Source organism: Haemaphysalis longicornis, unplaced genomic scaffold (assembly GCF_048455015.1).
Source record: "Haemaphysalis longicornis isolate Haplotype H1 unplaced genomic scaffold, Haemaphysalis longicornis Haplotype H1 scaffold_1, whole genome shotgun sequence".
NCBI lineage: Eukaryota > Metazoa > Arthropoda > Arachnida > Ixodida > Ixodidae > Haemaphysalis > Haemaphysalis longicornis.
The window spans coordinates 317,830,167-317,850,271 of record NW_027526203.1 but is presented as its reverse complement, the minus strand read 5'-3'; the positions used below and the strand labels follow the sequence as shown (position 1 = coordinate 317,850,271).

The 20,105-nt window shown below is 52.7% G+C and overlaps 1 protein-coding gene across 1 annotated transcript in view; it reads left to right on the top strand.

Moving 5' to 3' along the window:
• The window catches only part of LOC144151073 (long-chain-fatty-acid--CoA ligase 4-like), a 110,545-nt gene that overhangs the window by 78,781 nt on the left and 11,659 nt on the right, over positions 1 to 20,105 (top strand). The window contains exons 12-14 of the mRNA XM_077682294.1: positions 8,624 to 8,796; positions 15,026 to 15,100; positions 17,783 to 17,971. Coding sequence (XP_077538420.1) covers positions 8,624 to 8,796; positions 15,026 to 15,100; positions 17,783 to 17,971 — 437 coding nt within the window. The remainder of the gene's footprint in view (positions 1 to 8,623; positions 8,797 to 15,025; positions 15,101 to 17,782; positions 17,972 to 20,105) is intronic.

Below are 20,105 nucleotides of genomic sequence, written 5' to 3'. Positions count from 1 at the left end.
ACACACGGGTGTTTTTGCTTTTCGCCTTCATCAGAAAAGCGGCTGCCGCAGCCGGGAATCGAACCCGCAACCTCGTGCTTAGCAGCGCAACGCCTTAGCCACTGAGCCACCGCGGCGGGTTACGTCCGTGATAATCCCGTCAGAACAAAATAGGCAACAAAATCACTAGCCCTACTTCTACTCACAACGACCATATACATTGATTACAAATCATTAAGGCAGCCAATAATGACGAACAGAAAAAAGGGAAAGAAGGACGATATGCACCCGTTGCAGTTTTTTTTTCGCGTGCTTTTAGATCTTACGACCATTCAGGCCACCGACCATGATGCAGACGGTCAGACGCTGGGTGTTACCCGGTTGAGAAGTTGGCGCATAGCGTTAGCTATAAGTACAGGGCACGTCAGGCTTGTATAGTGCAAGCGAGCGCGAGGCTTCTGGTGGCTGCTGGGATGGAGATAGCTCGCAATTGGCGTGCGCGGACCTCAGACAGGCTCGACGTGTCGCCATTTCGCATGGGCCCGTTTAATTTGCATACACCACCACCCACGAGGGACGCTTCCCTTCCGCGGTGGCAGCCGTAAGCGGTGACACGGGAGATAAGCTCGTCGTTTTGCGTGGCGCAGTATTACCGCACGCAATTACGCAGTCGCACAAAAGGCTTGACGCAAAGCGCTGCAGGCTACTTGTGAGATTTAGATGATCAGCGGAAATCGTTTGCTGAATAGCACTTTTATTGCGGGGGCGGGTAGCAAAACGTTTATTGAGCCAAAGGGAAGGGGTAGAAGGGCGTGGTTAGCCTCTCCTAAGTCCAGGAGGCCTTTTGTCCGGGCTGCCTCCAGTGCGCGCCGCACCAGGGCGACCTGGCGCTTCGGTGCGGAGCTGGTCAGCTCGGACTCCCACTGCTCAGGGGAAAGGAGGGGTGGGGATGTGGGTGTTGGGGGCAGAAGAAGACGAGGTGGTAGGTGTTGAGAGGGATGTGACAATGTGAGCAGTCGGGTGGAAAGAAAGAAGGGGAAATGTGGGATAGGATGATGTGGTTAAAGTATACGTTTTGGTCTGTAGTCGGCGGATGATGTAGGCCTGTTGGGCGGTTGTGTGTGTGGGGGGGGGGTATCACCGTCGGGAGTTAGTGTGGTGGGAGAGGATGGAGTTCTACTTGGGGTCGAGAGGTGTCAGGGCTGCTGGGTCGGGGTGATGATGATGTTAGATTTTCTTGGCGCAAGGGCATCAAGGCCAAAGAGCGCCAGTACTATGGTGACGGGGGGTGGGGGAGTTGTTTGGTCGAGGCGAGGCGAGGGAAGTGCCCAGGTAATGAGTGCGTGGGCTGCGGCGTGGGCCGCCTCATGCCCTGCCAGGCCGGAGTGGCCGGGGGTCCAGACAATGGAGAGGTCAATATCTTCAGGGAGGCGTTGAAGGAGGTGAATGGCTGCTGGCTGGGCGAGGCCGGCTTGGTAGAGGCGGCAGGCTTGCTGCGAGTCTGTGATTATGGTCAGGTAGGGTTGGTGGCAGTTGGTCAGGGCGGCGTGGGCGATGGTGAGGGACTCGGCGGTGAGCGTGGGGATGTGGTGGTAGGAGGCCGCGGTGGGAAGTCGGCTCTCGTTGGTGAGGACTGTGGCGGGTAGAGGACTGGGCTATGTCGGTATAGCGGGTGTTGGGATCCGTGCCGTAGCGTTTTTCGAGGAATCGGACGCGGGCGTTGCGGCGGTCTTGGTTGTAGAAGGGGTGCATATGCTTGGGGACGGGAGGGACGTGGACGCGTTGATGAATGGAGAGGGTAATACGTTGTGGCGCGTGTGGGGTGGCAGGGGCCGTGCGTCCGATGACCTGAAGTACCCGCCGACCAGCCGGTGTGAGGGAGAGTCGGTGCAGGTGGGAAGTGCGTTGGGCTTCCAAGATTTCTGTGAGGGTTTTGTGGAGGCCAAGCGGAGGAGGCGTGTGTTGGAGGTGTGGGTAGGGAGGCCTAAGGCTGCTTTGTAGGTCTTGCGGATCTGGGCGTCCAGCTTGTTAGCTTCTTGTATCTTGAGGTTGACGAAAGGGCAGCTTGAGGTGACTGATGGGGAGGGCTTAAATGAGTTTGCAGGTGTCGGATTCTTTCAGGCCGTAGGTGGAGCCGCGGATGCGCCGAATGAGGTGCGTAAGTTGGGTGATTGTTTTGTGGAGCTGTGGGAGGAGAATGGCGCCGGAGCCGTCGTAGTGAAAAGGAACTCCGAGTACCCGAAGGGTGGTGATTTGGGGAATGAAAGTGCCGTGGATGGTCACTTCTGGGTCCGGTGTGGGTTGTGGGGCGTGGCCGCGGGTGCGGGATCGGAGAACGAGGAGGGCTGATTTGTTTGGTTCCACCGTTAGGCCTCTGGGGTGAAGGTAGGCGACGATGGTGTTGATGGCTTGCTGGAGGGCGTCTTGTTGCGCGCCACTGGAGCCGCTGGTAGTTCATATAGTGAGGTCATCGGCATATAGAGCATGGTGGATACCGGGGATTGCATTCAGGAGACTGGGAAGCTGGAGGAGGGCGGTATTAAAGAGTAAGGGGGAAATTACGGAGTCTTGCGGTGTGCCTTTGGCAGGGGTGTGGAAGGTAGGTGATTGGAGGGGGCCGAGCCGGAGGGTGGCAGTGCGGCCCCGCAGGAACGCGGAGACGAATTGGTAGGTGCGGTGGCCGCAACCGGTCTGGTGGAGGTTATCGAGGATGGCTTGGTGCGTAACGTTGTCGAAGGCCCCTTTGACATCGAGGGTGAGGAGCGTTTTGGGGGTGTCATGGCTGAGGTGGTCGAGGAGCTGCTCTTTAATTTGTATAAGGACGTCTTGGGTGGAGAGATGTTGGCGGAAACCGAACATGGTAAGAGGGTACAGGTTACGGTCTTCGATGCAGGTGGCGAGGCGCTGGTGAACTAGGTGTTCATAGATCTTGCCGTGGCAGGAGGTGAGGGCGATGGGTTGGAGGGTGCTGGCGGAGACGGGCTTGTAGGGCTTGGGGATAAGGGTGATGTCTGAGTGGCGCTACTGGGAGGGGTACGTGCCGGCTTCCCAGTGGCTGTTGTAATAAGTGAGGAGGTCTTCAAGGGTGTCGCCCGGGAGGTTGCGGACAGTTCTATAGGTAATGTGGTCTCTGCCCGGGGTGGTGTTACGGGTGAGGCGGGCAAGGATGGCGTGGAGTTCGGTCATGGTGAAGGGGAGGTCCATGTCGGCGTTGGGAGGTTCGGTGTATTGAAGGTTCGGGGCAGGGGGATGGCTGACCGGATCACCAAAGATACGATGTCTGATGGTGCGGAGAAGCTCGCGAGGGGGTTGCGAATGGTTGCGGATGAGTTGATGGATGCGGTGCGTTGATTGACGTTGAGTGGAGTGGTTGTCCAGGAGGGAGCAAAGGCGGTGCCAGGTCTTGCGGGTGTGGAGGGTACCTTGCAGGCGGGTGCAGAAGCCCCGCCAGGTTTTGTTGTGAAGCTGGCTGGAGTACGTTTGGATCTGTTGGTTCAGGCGCGCTATACGTTTCCTGAAGGGGTGATTGTGGCGCTGGCGCTTCCATCTTTTAGAAAGGCTCCGACGGGCATCCCACATGTGGAGGAGGTGTGGATCAGCCGCCGGCGTGGCGTCTGTGATGGCTATAGATCGAGTGTGGGCGCAAACCCTCTGTTCTGGGGCTTGTGCCCAGTCGTTAGGTTGTCGCCAATGGGTGGTAAGGGGGTGGGATCCTTGCGAAAGTTGGGCCAGTTCGTGAGGCGTGCAGTGCCTCTGCGGAGGGGTTTGTTAACGAAGGGTACGCGGAGAGTGATGAGGCAGTGATCGCTGGCGAGGTTTTCGTCAAGCCGGTGCCACTAGGCGGAGGGGTAGTGTCTGGTAAAGGTCAGATCAGGTATGGTGTCACGGCTAACGCTATTGCCGGTCCTAGTCGGGACGGTTAGGTCATTTTGGAGGACGAGGTCATGATTTTGGATGGCCCGGAGCAGGGCGGTACCCTTCTTCGAAGCGTAGCGGTAGCCCCAAGTCAAGTGAGGGGCGTTGAAGTCATCAATGACAAGAAGGGGGTGGGATCCAGCTATCTGTACCGCTTCTTGAAAGAGTGGTTCCATGGTCTTGAGGTGGTTGTTCGGGGGTCTGTATATGTTGAGGATGTATACGCTCGGACGTGTGGGGCGAGTCGAGATAATTTCGACGAAGGTGTGGGGGATGGTTTGGCTGAGGCGGTGTGGTTGTGCCGGGTGGCAGTAATGAACGAGGATGGCCGTGCGGGATAGGGGATCTTGCGTGAAGCCGTTGTATTGTAATAGGCGGGGGGTGCAGGTGTTGGTTTCCTGCAGGGCAATGGCATGGGGGGGGTCGTTTCGGGCGAAGAGGGAGAGTTGACAGACAGTTATGGTGTCAGTGGGGGTGTTAGGCATGCTACGGGTGGTGGTTGGGTTTCTTGGGGGGGACTATGAGAGGAAAAGGAGAGGTGTTCCGGGATGCGTTGGAGGGCGAGTTTGAATTTGGCTTGGCTTTTTGTGAGAAGCTGGAAGCTCTTGACGAGGGGAGCATGGGTTTGGGCTTGGGCATTTAAAACGTTTGCTACGGCATCCTCAATTTGAGCGGCCATGCGTGCACTGATGATTTCAGTTACACGTTCGATGATGCGGTCCTCAGAGAGGGGGGAGGGGTGGGCTGCGGAGGGAGAGTCGCATGAGGGCGTCAACTTGTTTTTTTAAGTTCGTCAAGTTGTTGCTGGAAGTATTGTTTGAATTTTTCGAGGGCGGCAGTGAGTGGGTCGGGTGAGGAGGAGGGATGAGACGGGTTAGGGGCTGGTAGTGTAGGAGCAGTTGGAGGCATGAATAATTTAACTGACCAGCTCACCTGCGGTAGGGGAGGCCAGATAGGGTGCTCGTTGAGCTATGCCTGCGGTGGCTGGAGCGGCGGGAAATCGGGGGCATCGGTGCTTGGCCGGCTGGAGGTCTTCGTCAAGCCAAGCGGACGCTTCTTAGATGGTGGAGGAGTGGGTCGGTAGCGCTTGGGGCAGTCGCGGTGGGCCGTTGGGTGGGGTCCGTCGCACAGCTTGCAGCGATGAGTGAAGGTGTGTTGCGGTGTTGGATCAGGAGTGCCACAGCTGTGGCACCGTGCCTTGTGGCTTCTTGGGATGCGGGCAGACATCTTGGCGGTGTCCGATATCGCCGCAACATGTGCAGGTTTCGGACAATGGCACGGCATTTGTGTCGGCATAGATAAGGTGGTTCTACAAAGGCAACAGCATCACAGCTGTGGCATCCGCCCCGTACCACCCAGCAACAAACGGCCAAGCCGAACGATACGTGGCCGAAATGAAGAGGGAACTTTGCAAGGACGAGACAGGGTCATTACAGGGACGCTTGGGCCCGCTTCCTTTTTAAGCAGCACACAACAGTGCAAATACCACAGGCCAGACCCCTGCGAGGTTAATGTTTTCGCGGGAAATGAGAACGCCTCTCATGGCCGTTCGACCAGAGCCATCTTCAAAGGCGGCACAGGATGCCCACGACCCACCGCTCAGCCGGGGGATACAAACGGGAGAACGCGTGCTCGCCCGCCAGTTTCAACACAAGCCGGAATGGGTCCCAGCGACCGTGAAAAAACGGATTGGCCTGCGGTCGTGTCTTGTCGAGATTTCCGGGAAGACAACTCGGCGGCATCTCAATTAGCTCCACCAGCTGAGGCCGTCTTCAAGCAAACCAGCCCCTTCTGAAGGAAGTGCGTCACCACCCGTCAACAGGGCTTGGCATCTCATATGGAAAGCGCCGCTACGACGCCGACAACCACATGCGCAGACGGCCACCTCCCGTCTTCGTTGCAACACCAGGCCGTCGACCAACGCAAATCCTCAAGGCAGCGACACCCCCCTGACCACTACCAGGCGCTCTTTTAAGGGGGGAAGAAATGTTGTGTTCGTGCTCCCCATCGGAAGCGCAGTAATGTGTGGGCGCCTCCCGACAGCGTGCCAGTTAGTGTCCCCCGCGAAGGGGCTACCGTTACCCTCGCCGACGCCGCCCCCGACTCCGCGGGGAGATGGACAATGAACGGGGAAACGCTTTGGGACCGCGCTTCAGTCCAGTCGAAAAATTCGTGCTCTTCTTGGCTGAATAAACCGCATTTTCAAGTGTACCCGTGTGTCAGCTTGACACGGACTGCGCGGACATAACAATAACCAAACAGGGCACTCGAGGGAAGACATTCGCGAAGGGCCCTTTAACAAAATCAGCCATCTCACGGCGCGGCGGGACGAGCGCTCATTCGCTTGCTGCTTGTGTACCGTCGATGTTGCTGGCGGCTGGGCCCTGTTGGCTGGCGATTCTCTTAGCTGATGACTCCCCCTAAGAGGTGTCGCCGCTTAGCTATGGTAGGCATCCAAACAGCCACGCCCACTTTTGTAAGTTGACCCCGCTGCCCGACGATGCATTGCCGTGGTTGACGGATCGGCGTGGTTTGAATGTGGGACGAGCCCAACAACACAGTTAAGAAGGGGGAATACCCATACGCTTGAACAAATATTTGTCATTACCAAAATACCGCTCTTTCAGCTTTTCAGCTTCTGTACGACGAGAAAACTGCGGCTCAGTGGTTTAGACATAAGAAAAAAACACTGTGGGCATTTCCTCTGTCGTCTTTCTTATATTTTATTTTTGTGACACGAAATAGCAGGTGTCGGAGCGAGCCGAGCGACCACCTAAAGTCGACGGAGTCAGTGCGAGGCCTACATCTATCGGAGCGTTCGCCATCGTGGCAGTGAGTAAAGAGATTGCGACAAGGAAAGTGAAGGAAGCCGAGGGCATGGTGATAGCAGGAAAATCGGAGGAGGATTGAATTGAATTAAATTTATTGAGATGGGGAAGACTACATGGCCGTAGTTGGGGAAGAAGGGAAGCGGAGGAGGTGGTGGCGATCAGTCAGTCATGTGCGATCGTTGGAGGAGGCGGATAAAACGTCGGTAAAGCGAGCAGAAAGCTTAAGGCTCGCTCCTTGCTGGTCGTGCATCTATCGAAGAACCGACCACTCGAACAATTCCGTCACTGAAGTTACCAGGAGAGTCGCGCTGCTAGAGCGGAACTGGGAGAGTGTTGTTTTTGTAGCAATGCAGAGCGTGAGTAGTAGTAAAACTTCTTATTAGAACGGGGGACCAATGGTGTGAACAGGGGAAGCGAATGGGGAGAGGAGAGTTAAATCAATGAGGCCTATGGGACAGTTGAAACGGGCCAGGTGGGCGCGGTGCGAAGAAGGCGTCGGTGGTATGTTGGCTCGTGAGCGGCGCATAGAGTAAAAACCAGTTAAATCGAACATCAATAATTTGAATTTACGGATAATTCGAACTGTACCACTTGGTCAGGCCAAGCTCCGTAGAATTCAATGTATGAAAAGTTCGTTAATTCGAACGCGAGTAGGTTCCGCCATGGATAATTCGAACTACGCCCCACCGCTCCGGCGGCTTTGCGCCTGGTACTCGGCCGGAAAAACGCACCCGCTGCTAGCACACGAGGCGGCTTCGCCTCCGGAAAGGAGAGAAAACGATGTTGAAATTAAAATCACGTAAAGCGAATACAAAACCTCAACGTTATGGAAGACTTTTTGTGTGTGTGTGTGTGTGTGTGTGTGTGTGTGTGGAGGGGGGGGGGGCGGGGCGGGGATACGTCGATGTGGACGCGAGTGCAGTGGTGTGTGGTGTGCTCACATATGACAGGGTGGAAAAGTACGAAGCATCAGTGCTTCGGCCCTCCTGGAAGTTATGGCCGGATGGAATGCTGCACGTCCCTTCTACAATTTTGTACAAGGCGAAGAGGAGGCTTCCGCTGCATTCAGTCGTTAGAAAAAAGTTCTGCCTGCGGCCATCAGTAACAGTAGGCAGGTAGCAATCACGTATTTTTCAAAGCATCTGAACATTGACTTGACGTGCCCTACTGCTTCCCAGTCGCAGTGTACTGTTGTTATTGTTCACTTGCATTAGTTAAAATTTTCGTTAATTTGGAATTAGATGTCGTCCACTTTCGTCTCGAAAAAACGAACTTTAACTGTAATCAGTCGCCCAGATGTTGCAAGAATTTGTCGTTTCAGTAGGGTGTTCTAGAAGCGGTTACTCGACAACACGCTTTGGTTTTCGTTGTGATTACCCTTTGTTCGGTTCGAATTTGAAGCTCTATATATCATCACACTAAAACGTAATATCATGATAATAAACATATCTCAACACCTGCACCCTATCTTCACTTTACAGTAAAGCATATTCGTTGGCCATTTTGTTTAGAAAAAGAGCTTTGGCAATCCCCGCCAAGTGCACTCCAAAATGCCCAATTTCTAACGTCCCAAATCGTGGCCCAATGAGGCGGACGGGCAGCATCACCTGTTTCCGCGCTTTATGAATTTTCGGCGTCATTGAACAATTGCTGCGACTGCAATACGCTTTCGTATAGACAGCTGCTATTGCATATAGGCCTAGCAGTTTTGGGGTTTCTTTAGATTTCCGCGCAACCTAAATAATCTGCAGTCCTCAACTGTGGTGTGCATAATAGCCCATAGTAAATTGAAACCCCATGTTTAACATCTATTTGGCTTCTGTTTGAAATTAGGCTTTGTACATTTTTAGTGTCATAGCAGCGAGCAGAGAAAACAACGCATCTGGCCATTTGCGCAGCATCGTGTTCAAGCAAACCAAGCTCATCCTGGGGGGCCATCTGAAGGCGGTCATGAGTGGATCTGCCCCGCTGTCTGAAGACACGCAGAGCTTCCTCGCCAACTGCCTCGACTGCGCCCTGGTGCAAGGATACGGCCTCACCGAGACCGCGGCAGGAGCCACCCTGCAAGACAGTACGGGTTGCAGCCTCTGGCCTTGCGCTCTTCCCATTTTCGCCCTGCCTTTCCATCGCTCAATTAAACTTCCTATTGCACAGCGATGACAGTGGAAACGAAAGGCCAGAGCACGCTACAGCTGACATTCTTGCACTCGTGGGGAGGGTGGGCGAGCAGTGGTAATGCAGGCAGGCAAGCTCATGCAGAAATCGCGAGCATCTTCCAAAAAAATCATGCACACCTCCGTCTAAGGACGACGATAGTTGAACGCGAAGCTTTCTCGTGATGGATTCTTTGGTTGGCCGATTCCACACTGCTAGTATGTGATACTCTGGATGTACGCACCACTTTTCTAGAATACCCACAGCAACTTTAGGGCGTGCACTCCGTAGGCCTAACGTTTGGGTTTGGGGTGTACGGCGCGAATCGGTACCTGCTGCTTGTCGTTCGCTTCGACCATCGCGGAATGGAGCAATGGGATAGACGCCGGCTTCATAACGCGAGGGACCCAGGTTCGATTCCGGCCACGGGAAGCGTTTTCTTTCTTTCACTTCACCCACGATCATTCACCGTCATCATCATAGAAAGTTGGCTTTCCTGCAGGACGTATTGGTGTACAACGGCATTAGTGAGGACACTACAGCTTCGCCTTTAAAAAAAACAGTATCAAAAAGGAAACCAAGAGAACCGTCGCCTGTTCTCACAGGACTAGAGTGAGGGCGGACATGAAATCTACACGCATGTGCTTAATCGGGCGGTCACGGACGCGCTTAAGTTTGTTTGACCCGCGTCTGCTTTTAAAGAAAAGCTTTACTATTTTTGTCCAGCGATTTTGTGGAGGATATGCAAGGTCACCTTTTGACGGCAGACACACTCCGGCGACACACCCCTCGAAGCGCATCGTGTGATTCGCCGGGCCCACTGTTGGCGCCTGCGGGCGCCGACAGCGGTCGCCACCGCCGCTGCGGCCGAGGCAGCCAACCACCTCCGCAGCCTCCCATGCATGCGGCGCTGGGACGTTTCGGGCAACGTGACTCGTCTCGCGCTCGGCGAAAAGGAACGGTGCTGCGTTCGCCACGAATGAACGCCGCTTTCCCCCCGGCGAACGCCGCGTTCGCCCGGCCTAATTCTGCGAGCGTTGCATGGAACCGAAGAGCTTTTAGCGGTGTCAGTAATACAGCTAGATGAAAGGTTAACCGAGCGAAATCAAGACTAACCAGATTAAGCCAAGCTTTTGTTTTGCATATCAAGGTTAGCGGAGCTAAGCTGTAGCCATTTTTTAAAACTTTTTTCAAAGCGAAAGCCTTACATTTCTGTTTCGTGGAACGTGTGAGGTACAAAAATCATTGTGAGGTATGCAGAATCGTTAAAAAAATGTTGAACTTGTGCGAGCTGGGGTGTTTAAACCGGGGATCGAGCTCCAGGAATGCGCGGGAGCCCGTGAGTGTGAGCCCACAATCGCGCGCCAGGAAAGGGAAACAGCTATGTGGGCGGAGGGTCAAAGGACGGCTCTGGGCGCGTCGGGAAATGGAATCAGCTGCGCAAAAGGCCGCTGCCGCCCGCTCAATATGAGCCGCCTTGAGAGGCAAGGTACTGACGGGGCGGACGGGATGCTCCTGACGATGACGAGCGAGCGGAACGAACTTCGGAGCGTGCTGCCGAACGGTCTGCCGCAAAGATCGACAGAAACTTCAAAGGCAGTTCAAGATATGGTCTAACTGGCTTTTGCTTTCCCATTCTTAGGGAAGTTCTAAGCAACTCCGTTCTTTTTGAGCAGGTGCTTCCAGCAGTACCAAGTCTGCTGACACTATATCCAGTTATTTCTTTCAGGAGAAAGTCAAGCACGGATGGTAGAGCAGGTAACTACAAACAACCCCTTTGGCGTTAACAGCTTCATTACAATCGCATGATGCATCTAAATTCGAAGCTTATCTTGATGAACCCACGCAGATTTTCGGCGTCTATTTTTTGGTGTCGGTTTTTTGGTGCGCTTCTCTGTTGTCGCTTTTTTCGGCCGATTTCAGCTCACCAGGGCCGCACCGTTGAAATACCAAAACGCACACGCACGCACGCACGAACGCACACAGACGCACGCACGCGCCCTCGCACGAACGCCTTTGATGCAGTGTGTTATTAGCCAATATCCCTCCGCGACACCAGCAGTATGGTGAATCTTTTTTCCATGAGTAAATGTCGAAAGTTAAAAAGAAAAAAAAGGCTCTGTTAAACGGAAAATGAAATAACAGGGGCAAAAACAAATAAAAAAGAGCACAGCAAGAGTTCGTCAATAAGGATCCGCTGCAGTTTCGCCAGGCGGCGCTTCTAGGGAACAGCTTCGACGTAGAACCAAAACCAATAGAAAAACGCCCCACAGAGAAGAGGGTTAAAATCGGGGAACAGTGAGAAGGAGGGGTGGGGGGAGGGGGTCAGACGACACAGGACAGAGAGGGAACGCGGCAATAGAGAGTTTTAGCATTCTGTCTGTTCCGTCTGCTCCGTTCGTACCGTTCGTACCGGGACCCGACTGCACCTGCGCGCGCGGGCACGGCGAGGAGGACACCCCCCACCGTAATGAATGCGCGGGCATGGTGAGGGCCGGCCCGCGGAACTTCCGTAAATATGTACTGTGGGATTCAACATTTCACACACTAGTTATTTCCCACCCCGCAGCCATCCGCGCTCAAAAAACATGCCTTGCGAGCGCCGGCTGCGGACGGGTCCGTTGTTTGCGGATACAGACAAAGGCAGGAGGCGGCGAGGGCAAAACATAAATGGCAGCATTTATTGCAAAGTGCGAATCAAATACACTGCATACAGACTGATCGTAGGCCATTACGGTAACACTGTGAGCGAGGCATTAAACAACGCTAGAGATCGAGATGGTTCGACTGACCGATGGCATACCGGAGCAGCGGAGCGCTGCGCGTGCGAGCGTGGTTGCAGTCTCCCAGCTCGCCCGGACGCGTCCCATTGTGGCGCGTTCCCCAGGTCCGGACCGGCGTGCCGAAACGTCCGCTCGCTACCGCATCCCCAAGACAAGAGACCGTCCTCTCGTCATGCGACAACCTACCATACCTCGCCATTCGGTGGCGCTAGTATAGGAGGAAGAACTGGTTCTCGGGTACGGCAGAGGGGAAAAGGGTCAACGCCTCCACCCTGGCGACAACGAACCCTCCGGTCGCTGGCGTCCTCCCGTATGGCTACCGTCGTGCTAGCGAGGCGCATTATGCAACGCCGGCCGCGATTGGAAGCTAGCCAGAAAGGGGTTCGCGAGCAAGTCGCGATCCCCACAGTACCTACTGGCCCAGCAACCTGCACTTAATCCACCCTACCGAAACGAATGCACAAGTTCCAGTCGGGTCTCGGTCAACACGGTACGAACGAAACGGAAGGAGCATCATTCGTTCAGGTAGGGTGGATTAGTTACGCGGGCCGGCCCTCGCCATTCCCGCTCATTCGTTACGGTGGGGTGTGTCCTCTTCGTCATGCCCGCGCGCGCAGGCGCAGACGGGTCCCGGTACGAACGGTACGAACGGAGCAGACGGAACAGACGGAATGCTAAAACTCTACTAATTTTGGATTTTTCGACTGCAGTAGCGTGTTCGGCATGGAGGGGCATTATGGAAGCGAAGACAAGACACTCACCGACAGTTGGACTTCTGAAGGAGTGTATTGCAAAAAGTTTTAGTAAGAACACTGAAAAACAAAGCATGGACTACACAGAATTAAAAAAAGAACTGAGCTAAACAAAATACGCCGCAGCGCAGCGAGAGGTATCGCCGCGCGTTCCCCGACGGAAGGCCGCAAGCCCGGAGGTTCGCAACCGAAGCGTAATTAGCTGAATGCATGGGGCTAGATGCCTAAAAACAGCCATGGTTACGCTTGCGACCCCGCGCAGTCACTACTCTGAACAAACTCGGGGGAACCACGCGTGCAACCGGAGGGCGTTTGTAGGGCTGCGCTGCGTATAACACGCAGCGCAGTCTTACAGTGTTATGTGTCCGCAGTGTTATGTGTCCTTTCCCGTCCGTTTTGTGTTATTCGCAGCACAGTCCTATAATTGAAGTTCAACCAACTAGCCCGCTACCAAGCTTTACTAAAGTTTGCATGAAACCGGAGACCCGGCACTTTCGGTATGCCTATGCAACCAGGGCAACCGCCGGAACCCAGTGCCATAGCGGCGACTTCGTTAATCCCCCCCCCCCCCCCCCCCCCCCCCCCCCGCGAACTGCAAAGCCGGGAACCTGGGATTCGGCACGACGGCGATGGCGTAAAACACCTCAGCGGTCTGAAACCTAGCGCCGCCATTAGTTCGGGTGGGCCACATCCTTCTGAGAACAGTACTATGGCCCACGGCGGCAACCATATTTCACTCGCAGACGGAGGGAGAGGCAAAACTAAAACGGAAATACAAGAAAGGGGAGGCGTCGCCTATTTGGCGCTGCCATTCCCACAGCGGGCCAAGACGGAGGCGGTTCAAGTGGGGCGAGCCAGGCGGGAGTAGCCAGGTTTCAGTGTACAGGGACACGGCGGTGCTGCTAGTGGTGCACGAAAGCCCTGTCGACCAGAGTTGGGCAAATGACCGCACCAACTTCAACTTCACCTCAAACCCAAATCGTCCTTTTCAACTTCACCACTGAGGTGGATGTTTCAGTAGACAAACTCATTTAAGCACGGGTTAAGCCCCAGAGATCTTAACTTAACATCACCTCTTATTCGTCCGCAGCTCAACGTTAAGCACATTATTGGTTTATTTTACATGATTGTTTTATTTGGTTTATTCGATGATTGCTGCCGAAGCGGTTGTCACAGAGCATGAGACGACAAGCACCGCCGGTCGGCCCAGTTCTGCCCATGCTTGATCCCGCTTCCGTCCGCTGTTGATTGGTTGGTTGAAGTACTGACATCACAGGAATTTACCGATGTATCCACACTTTTACTTCCTTAGTTTTTTACTGTTTTCTTTACAGGACGCAGCAATACAAGAAGGCGAAGCACCTTCGTTTAGCTTCATGGTTGCGTAACAATTACCTTATTGTGCGCACGATTTTATTGAAATCCACATTTTGTTTGAGATGAAAAATTTGGCTATCAAGATAAAGACACTTAATTACATGTGTAAAGTGAACTTCGTGTGGCTTCAAAGGAATGAAAATTCTGTTGATCTCGGGTGCACTTTGATAGAGGAGTTACTTCTTAATAAGCTGGATGCATAGTTTTCAATAATTTGATACTTTAGCTCCATGCACCTTTCAAGAGTTTGTTACTTGAGCAACATTACAACGTCTTATCATCGAGTGTGGTAACACGACGAATTTGTTTCATCCTAGCGTTATTCATTGTTTCACCGTGTGAAGACTTGAAACCGCGATTTTTCTGCCCCCGATCGTAATTCCTTGTGAATCAGAACTTCTCAAGCATATGCCCGCATGCGTGCAGTGGATGTTACATTCCAAAAAACACACCAATGCCAGGTCACTGAGGACAGGATCAAACATGAGCTGCAGAAAAGTAGACATGCTCGGCGAACGTCCACAAAAATTAAAGGATGTACGTTGCAGACCCATTTTAGGTGCATAAGAACGGATATGTCCATTTGCCCAACGCTCCTACACTCTGAGAAGACCCCGCATGGGTTTCACCGCAGTTCTCCAAAATGAGGCCTAATGGGTGAATTCGGCGAAGGACGTCATCGAGCAGTTCATTTGAGTGAAAAAGGGCAAAGTACTGTGGCGAAGGCGTCCTGGTGTGTAAGGCTCGTTGGGCGACACAGGAACTAAGGCTTGTTCCGAAAAACAACAACAACAAAGAAAACAACAACAAAAAACGATATTTACACTCGCAACGCAGATCATAACTACGGGTATCGAACAAAAAATTATGCTGCGAGACAGTGGGTGGCAGTACTGTGATGAAACGTTCTGGTGGTATAAATACACGTGGGTCGCAAAGAGATCGCAGTACTCTAGACCAGCATACATTGAATCGCGTTTTGCAGCTTCTATGAAAACGTTCGGGGGTAAAAGTAAAAACTGGGTCCGTTTGGGCCTTAAGAGCCTTACACGACCACTGCACGGTTTAAATACCCGCACATGTAGGGAAGACGCCATAGGCCAGTCCAGAGCACGGTCCGGTCTTACGTGGGCTTCATTCCGCGTTGTGTGTTACCCCAGTCCTGCAGACTGTACAACTGGTAGGTGTAATCTGAGAGACTGCGTGCGTTAAAAGTGCGCGTTCTGTTTTTCAGAAAATGACCTCACAGTCGGTGTGGCTGGCCCTCCGCTCAATGGCGTCTTCATAAAGCTCGTTGATTGGAAAGAAGGTAAGCGCGACCGCTGTGAGTGCGGTGTGTATTGTGGCCTTGCATCTCGTTCTTGATATTGTCTTTGTAGCGGCGGTACGAATTTCTGACTTCATTGTTCATCGAGGCCGCACTGGCGGTAGCGTGTATGCCACAGGACCTATTCGTTTCCGCTAACAGCCACAGCTGGGAAAGCACGGTAAAAATGAGCTGCCTCACGCGAAAAAGTACTTCAGCTACGAGCACCCGGGGAGAGTAATCATGGAACTTCGTTTCCCGCACGACAGACGTCGCAGCTGTGCCGTCGATTCAAAGTTTTTTGGCTATACGCCCCACCTAAAAACGTTTCGTCGGTCTAAAGCTGTAGTCGATCAAGCGGCGGAGGGCGCGCTCATCTAAGCACCTTAGTCGATCGGAAACCGGAGCCTGCTCTGTGACCTACCCATGATCAGGCCTGTCGCGACGACGCAGAAAGAGGTCTATGATCGCCGAGCACTAAACAACACTACACTGCACAATTAACAAAAATCGATAAAAAGAGTCTTCCACTAGCCCTGACAGCAAGCTTGCGAATGTCATTTCTGGCCTACCGATACCAAAAATCATCAGTCGTCTTGCAGCTTGTGGTTACTCTTCGGATGAGGGCCTCGAAATGCACGAGCATTCGTGTACGGTTGACGCGTTGACCCCTTGTTTTTCTGGGGTGGCCATGCTCATTGTCTGGGTGCAGGCAGAACATCGTATACAATAGGCGCACCCCATAGAAACAGCGCAGCATCCTTGCGTCGCACACCAAGATCGAAAACCGGGCTAGCTGAGAGACACACTTGAATATTGTCCGCTGCGTCTTTAGAAATTTTTCGCTTTTCGCTGTCGCCTCGTGCTGCCAGGTTCACCCCTTCCTTGCTGAATTTTCCGTGCTGGAAATGCCCGCCTTTACGCCGTTAATTTACCTGAGCCCGGTAGTGTTCCCTAGAGAGGGTAAGGCACTTTGTAGCAGTTCTTAGGGATGGGCGCTGGGTAGGTGCGCTGGCTTGCTTCTTTCCCAAGCGCGTACTGTAGTGTCGTAATCGAGGAAGTGCCGGGTCCTTTTGCTGTCGGTGTGAAATCATGCTGCGCCGCGTATCACACGCTTCTACCGGCTTGTGATAGTCCGCCCTGATAGAACGCCCATACACGACACTAAATGTTATTTCACTGCGCTCCGTACTTAATATTATGTGTAATTTTTTTCTATCGTTGCACTGCATCTGCTATTGTGAGTGTTTTTTGGTTCTGACTGTGTTATCACAGAACCGCTTATAGCTTTCCTTTTACCGAGAAGCAGTTTCTAAGCATTGATGCGAACAGCGCGAAAGCGGCCGAAGAAGAATGAAAGGCAGCAAGAATGTATATAAACGAAGAAAATAACATCTCTTATCGTTTATTTTTGCGTGTTTTACGTCATGAATTATTGACTAGCTAGTGCCCTCAAACTGTTAGGTTATAATGGACAGTGTTCAAAAAAAGTACTAAAATATACATAGAAGTCTGTTTGCAGCCAACCTTTTGTTTCCTTTTTTTGTCGCTATAAAATAGGTTAAAATTACACGTCTTGAGAGTAACTAATAGTCGACGACCGATTTTTCGGACTCCTAAGGGACCGAGAAAATGTCCGAAAAATCAGGCAGTCAGAAAAAGGAAATGTGCCCTCATAAAGCTCAATTTATTGCTTACCATTGAGTGATTGGGTGGAAAAACAGATGAATGCGCTTCTGAACCATGCTGCACTTCCGTGCGAGCAGGTCCGCCTTAGCGTCGGCGAAAGTTATCGTGTCGCCATAAGCTGACGAAGAAACACAAAGACGTAGAGGCAGTCGAAGCTAAAAAACTTAAGCGTTTTGGCCGCCAGCGAAGCTGTTGGAGAAGCGGAAGCTTCGCTATGCCAGAGCCTCAATCCAGCGTCAGAGGTTTCTGATGGACGTACTGGCACGCAATGCCGCCACCGGTTTCGAGGATCTATGAGGAAAAAGGAAACAAACAAAACGGCGGCGAGACACCTCAATATGCGTGGTAGCCGGCCCGGCTGACGCTTGCGTTGTTCGAAAAATCGAACATCCCGTCCTAGCGTGCCCGAAATTTGGAGCTGCGTAATACATTGAATGTACAAGGTTTGTCCTGATTCCGGGAACAATTCTGAATAATCCGGCATGTCCGAAAAATTAGGCCTCCGAAAAATTGGTCGGCAACTGTAGTTTGTTTTTGGGGTAGTTTGCAGTAAGTTACTTTAGCTGATGAGGTATTTAAACGTAATAGGTTACGTTCTTGGCCCAGCAATTGCAAGTACTTCCGTGGATTTTGCAATGGGTACAAATCTGGTGTTTAATACCATACCGTCAAAGGTTATGAGCAGTGGCCACCACCGTAGCATGATCACCCCAGGATGGAAAAACAGCAGTACTGCAACGCTATGAAGATGATATGAGCTAGAAAACATCACCTTGTGTATGAACCGCAGCTGATAATCATCCACTTGCTGTCTTATGAGAGGATACAATATATGAGTATATATGAGTGCACGTACTTGATGATCTTGTTGCTGATTCCGAATACTGAGACGCGTGCTCCCAAAATCCCCCCCCCCCCCCCCCCCATCCCCTTTTAAAGAAAAATGCTTTTGCTTCATGCATCAAATGGTACAGCGATGTTTCGCACCTATTATAGGCGGCTACAGTGTCACCGACAAGCCGTTGCCGCGAGGCGAAATAGTCATCGGCGGCCCCACCGTAGCGGCCGGCTACTTCAAACAACCTGAGCTGACCCAAGAGTTTTTCAAGGAGGAGAACCAGATACGCTGGTTCTTCACTGGGGACATCGGCGAGTTCTTGCCCAATGGCCTTTTGCGGATCATAGGTGCGTAGAGGCATGCTGCGATTCCTTTGCATGCCTGGCGGCGTGGCACGTTAAGTTTTTCACACTGAATTTGCCATCGTAGCACTGGGCCTGTTGTTGGCATGCATGACGTTATGAGTTAGTCTTGGCAGCTGTGGCTTATTCAAGCTTATGGCGTATTCGGTTGGCCGCTCCGGTCCTCTGGCTCGGTGTCGCCAGACGCCAAGGCGGCTCGCAATCAGAGCGCGAGAGGCAGCGTACCAACCGAATGCATCGGCGATCTCGGAGTAGCTAGAGTTCCTCTATATGGCTCCCGGAACTCTAGGAGCAGCGCGCCCGTAGCGCCACCGTGCAGCCAGTGCGGGAAGCCGCCGGGTAAACCCACGGCCGGGCTAAAGGAGCGGCGGGCGCGCACTTTCATATGAAAGTGCGCGCTCGCCGCTCCTCCAGTCCGGCCGTGGTAAACCGCGGCGTTTTGTGTCACGTGACCCGTCCTTCCGGCCAGATCGTGCCACTGTCACTTCGAAGTCAGAGCGGTCGGGAGCGCCCCGAGATGGATGCTGACGCTGCGAAAGTAGTTGTTCGAGCACTCGAATTCTACCAACCGAAGGCGCGGCCGCTTTTCAGAGCACTCCAGAGCGCTCGTAAATGCTCAACCGAATACGCCATTAATACTAATAAAATAGGGCGAATGTTAGTAGACTACACGTGCACCTCCCCGCTAAAAAAATGACAAAAAGAAGAAGACGCCCCATGTGCAGCTTCAGTTGGCTGAAAGCGAAATTAAAAAAGTCATTTACGCGCACACTGATCAGCTGCGCTGGATGTCTTTTCTAACTAACTCTCAGAAGCTAAAGACTCACGCCAGAATACGAAGCTTGTGTCATGGCTACACCCCGTTGAAAGGTGGGGCTGCATGGGCGAGACGTAAAGGCAGGCTTTAGCAGTTCTTTCTCTGCCTACACTTTATGTCGGGCAGCATGCTGCACGCAGCGTCGACGTTTGATGTGCGAGCACGCTTTCAGCGTATTTAACCCTGTATCGCTTTAACCAACGTACACAGAACGCGTGTATCGATGCATGATTGTAAAATTCCGACGAGAACGTACCTCGCGTCGTTTTAGCATTTCACAATAAAACAGGCGCATAGTTACACTCCAGAACCTTTCGTCTTCGCGTGGTTAATGTGTTGCAGCATCTCTAGAAGCGCAGTATTTATACTCATAGACGCACTCATAGATGCAGTATTTATACTCATACATGCGCCAAATAAAATAAGAAAGTACAGAAAAAGTGCGCCAAGATATATTGGTAATCGAGATTGCATTGTTCAAACGGTAACCTTCCCTACGGAAATATTAACAAAAACCGTAATACATAGTCAGACATTTTTGCCACTTTTAATGTAATCACTACATTCGAATTCAATGATGCTCTAGGACGCGGCAGGCTTCATAGTGCGGGCTTTCGTCCTCTGAGATGATACTGGCTAGATCGTCCTCGTTCACGATGACACTACATGTTTTGAGAATTAGGGGCATTGTGACATCAATGCCGGCTGACCATACGCTGTGGCATTACATTCGCCGACCGTTAACTGCACACAATTTTTTAATTGCCACGTCAGCGTTTACGTTTATTCTGTCTTGGGAGCACAAGTTGGAGGTAATGACCATAAGTTAGCCTTAGAATGTGGCGTCATTCTTGTGGTTATGGAAATATGCTACACGCCCACCCTTAGCTGTATCGCAGCTGTGTCGCATTAAAGTCTCCAGGCAACCTATCGTTTATTTGCTGTCTTCGTTTCTGCAATTTTTAAAGCGTCTTTTGTGTGCTACTCCGGCTATCGCGTGGTGGAGTTTTTCAGCACTGCTATCACTCCGCCACCAGCGGCAATGCTGCTTCCTTGCGGCTAGAGTTCCTGTATGTAGCTCCCCTAGGGGAGCAGAGTTGCGCGTCCATCCGCCATCTTGAGTTCCAAGTCGTGCCGGAAGGCCACCCGTCTCGCATGTACGAGCTGCCGCCGGGCCGCCGTGCAAGCGGCAGCGGCGAGGAGGAGTGGCGAGGAGGGGCGCGGACAAAAACTGGCGCACGGTAGTCGGCTGCTTATCAGCTGAGCGGCCGCCGCTGCCGCCGCTTCCACAACCACCGATGC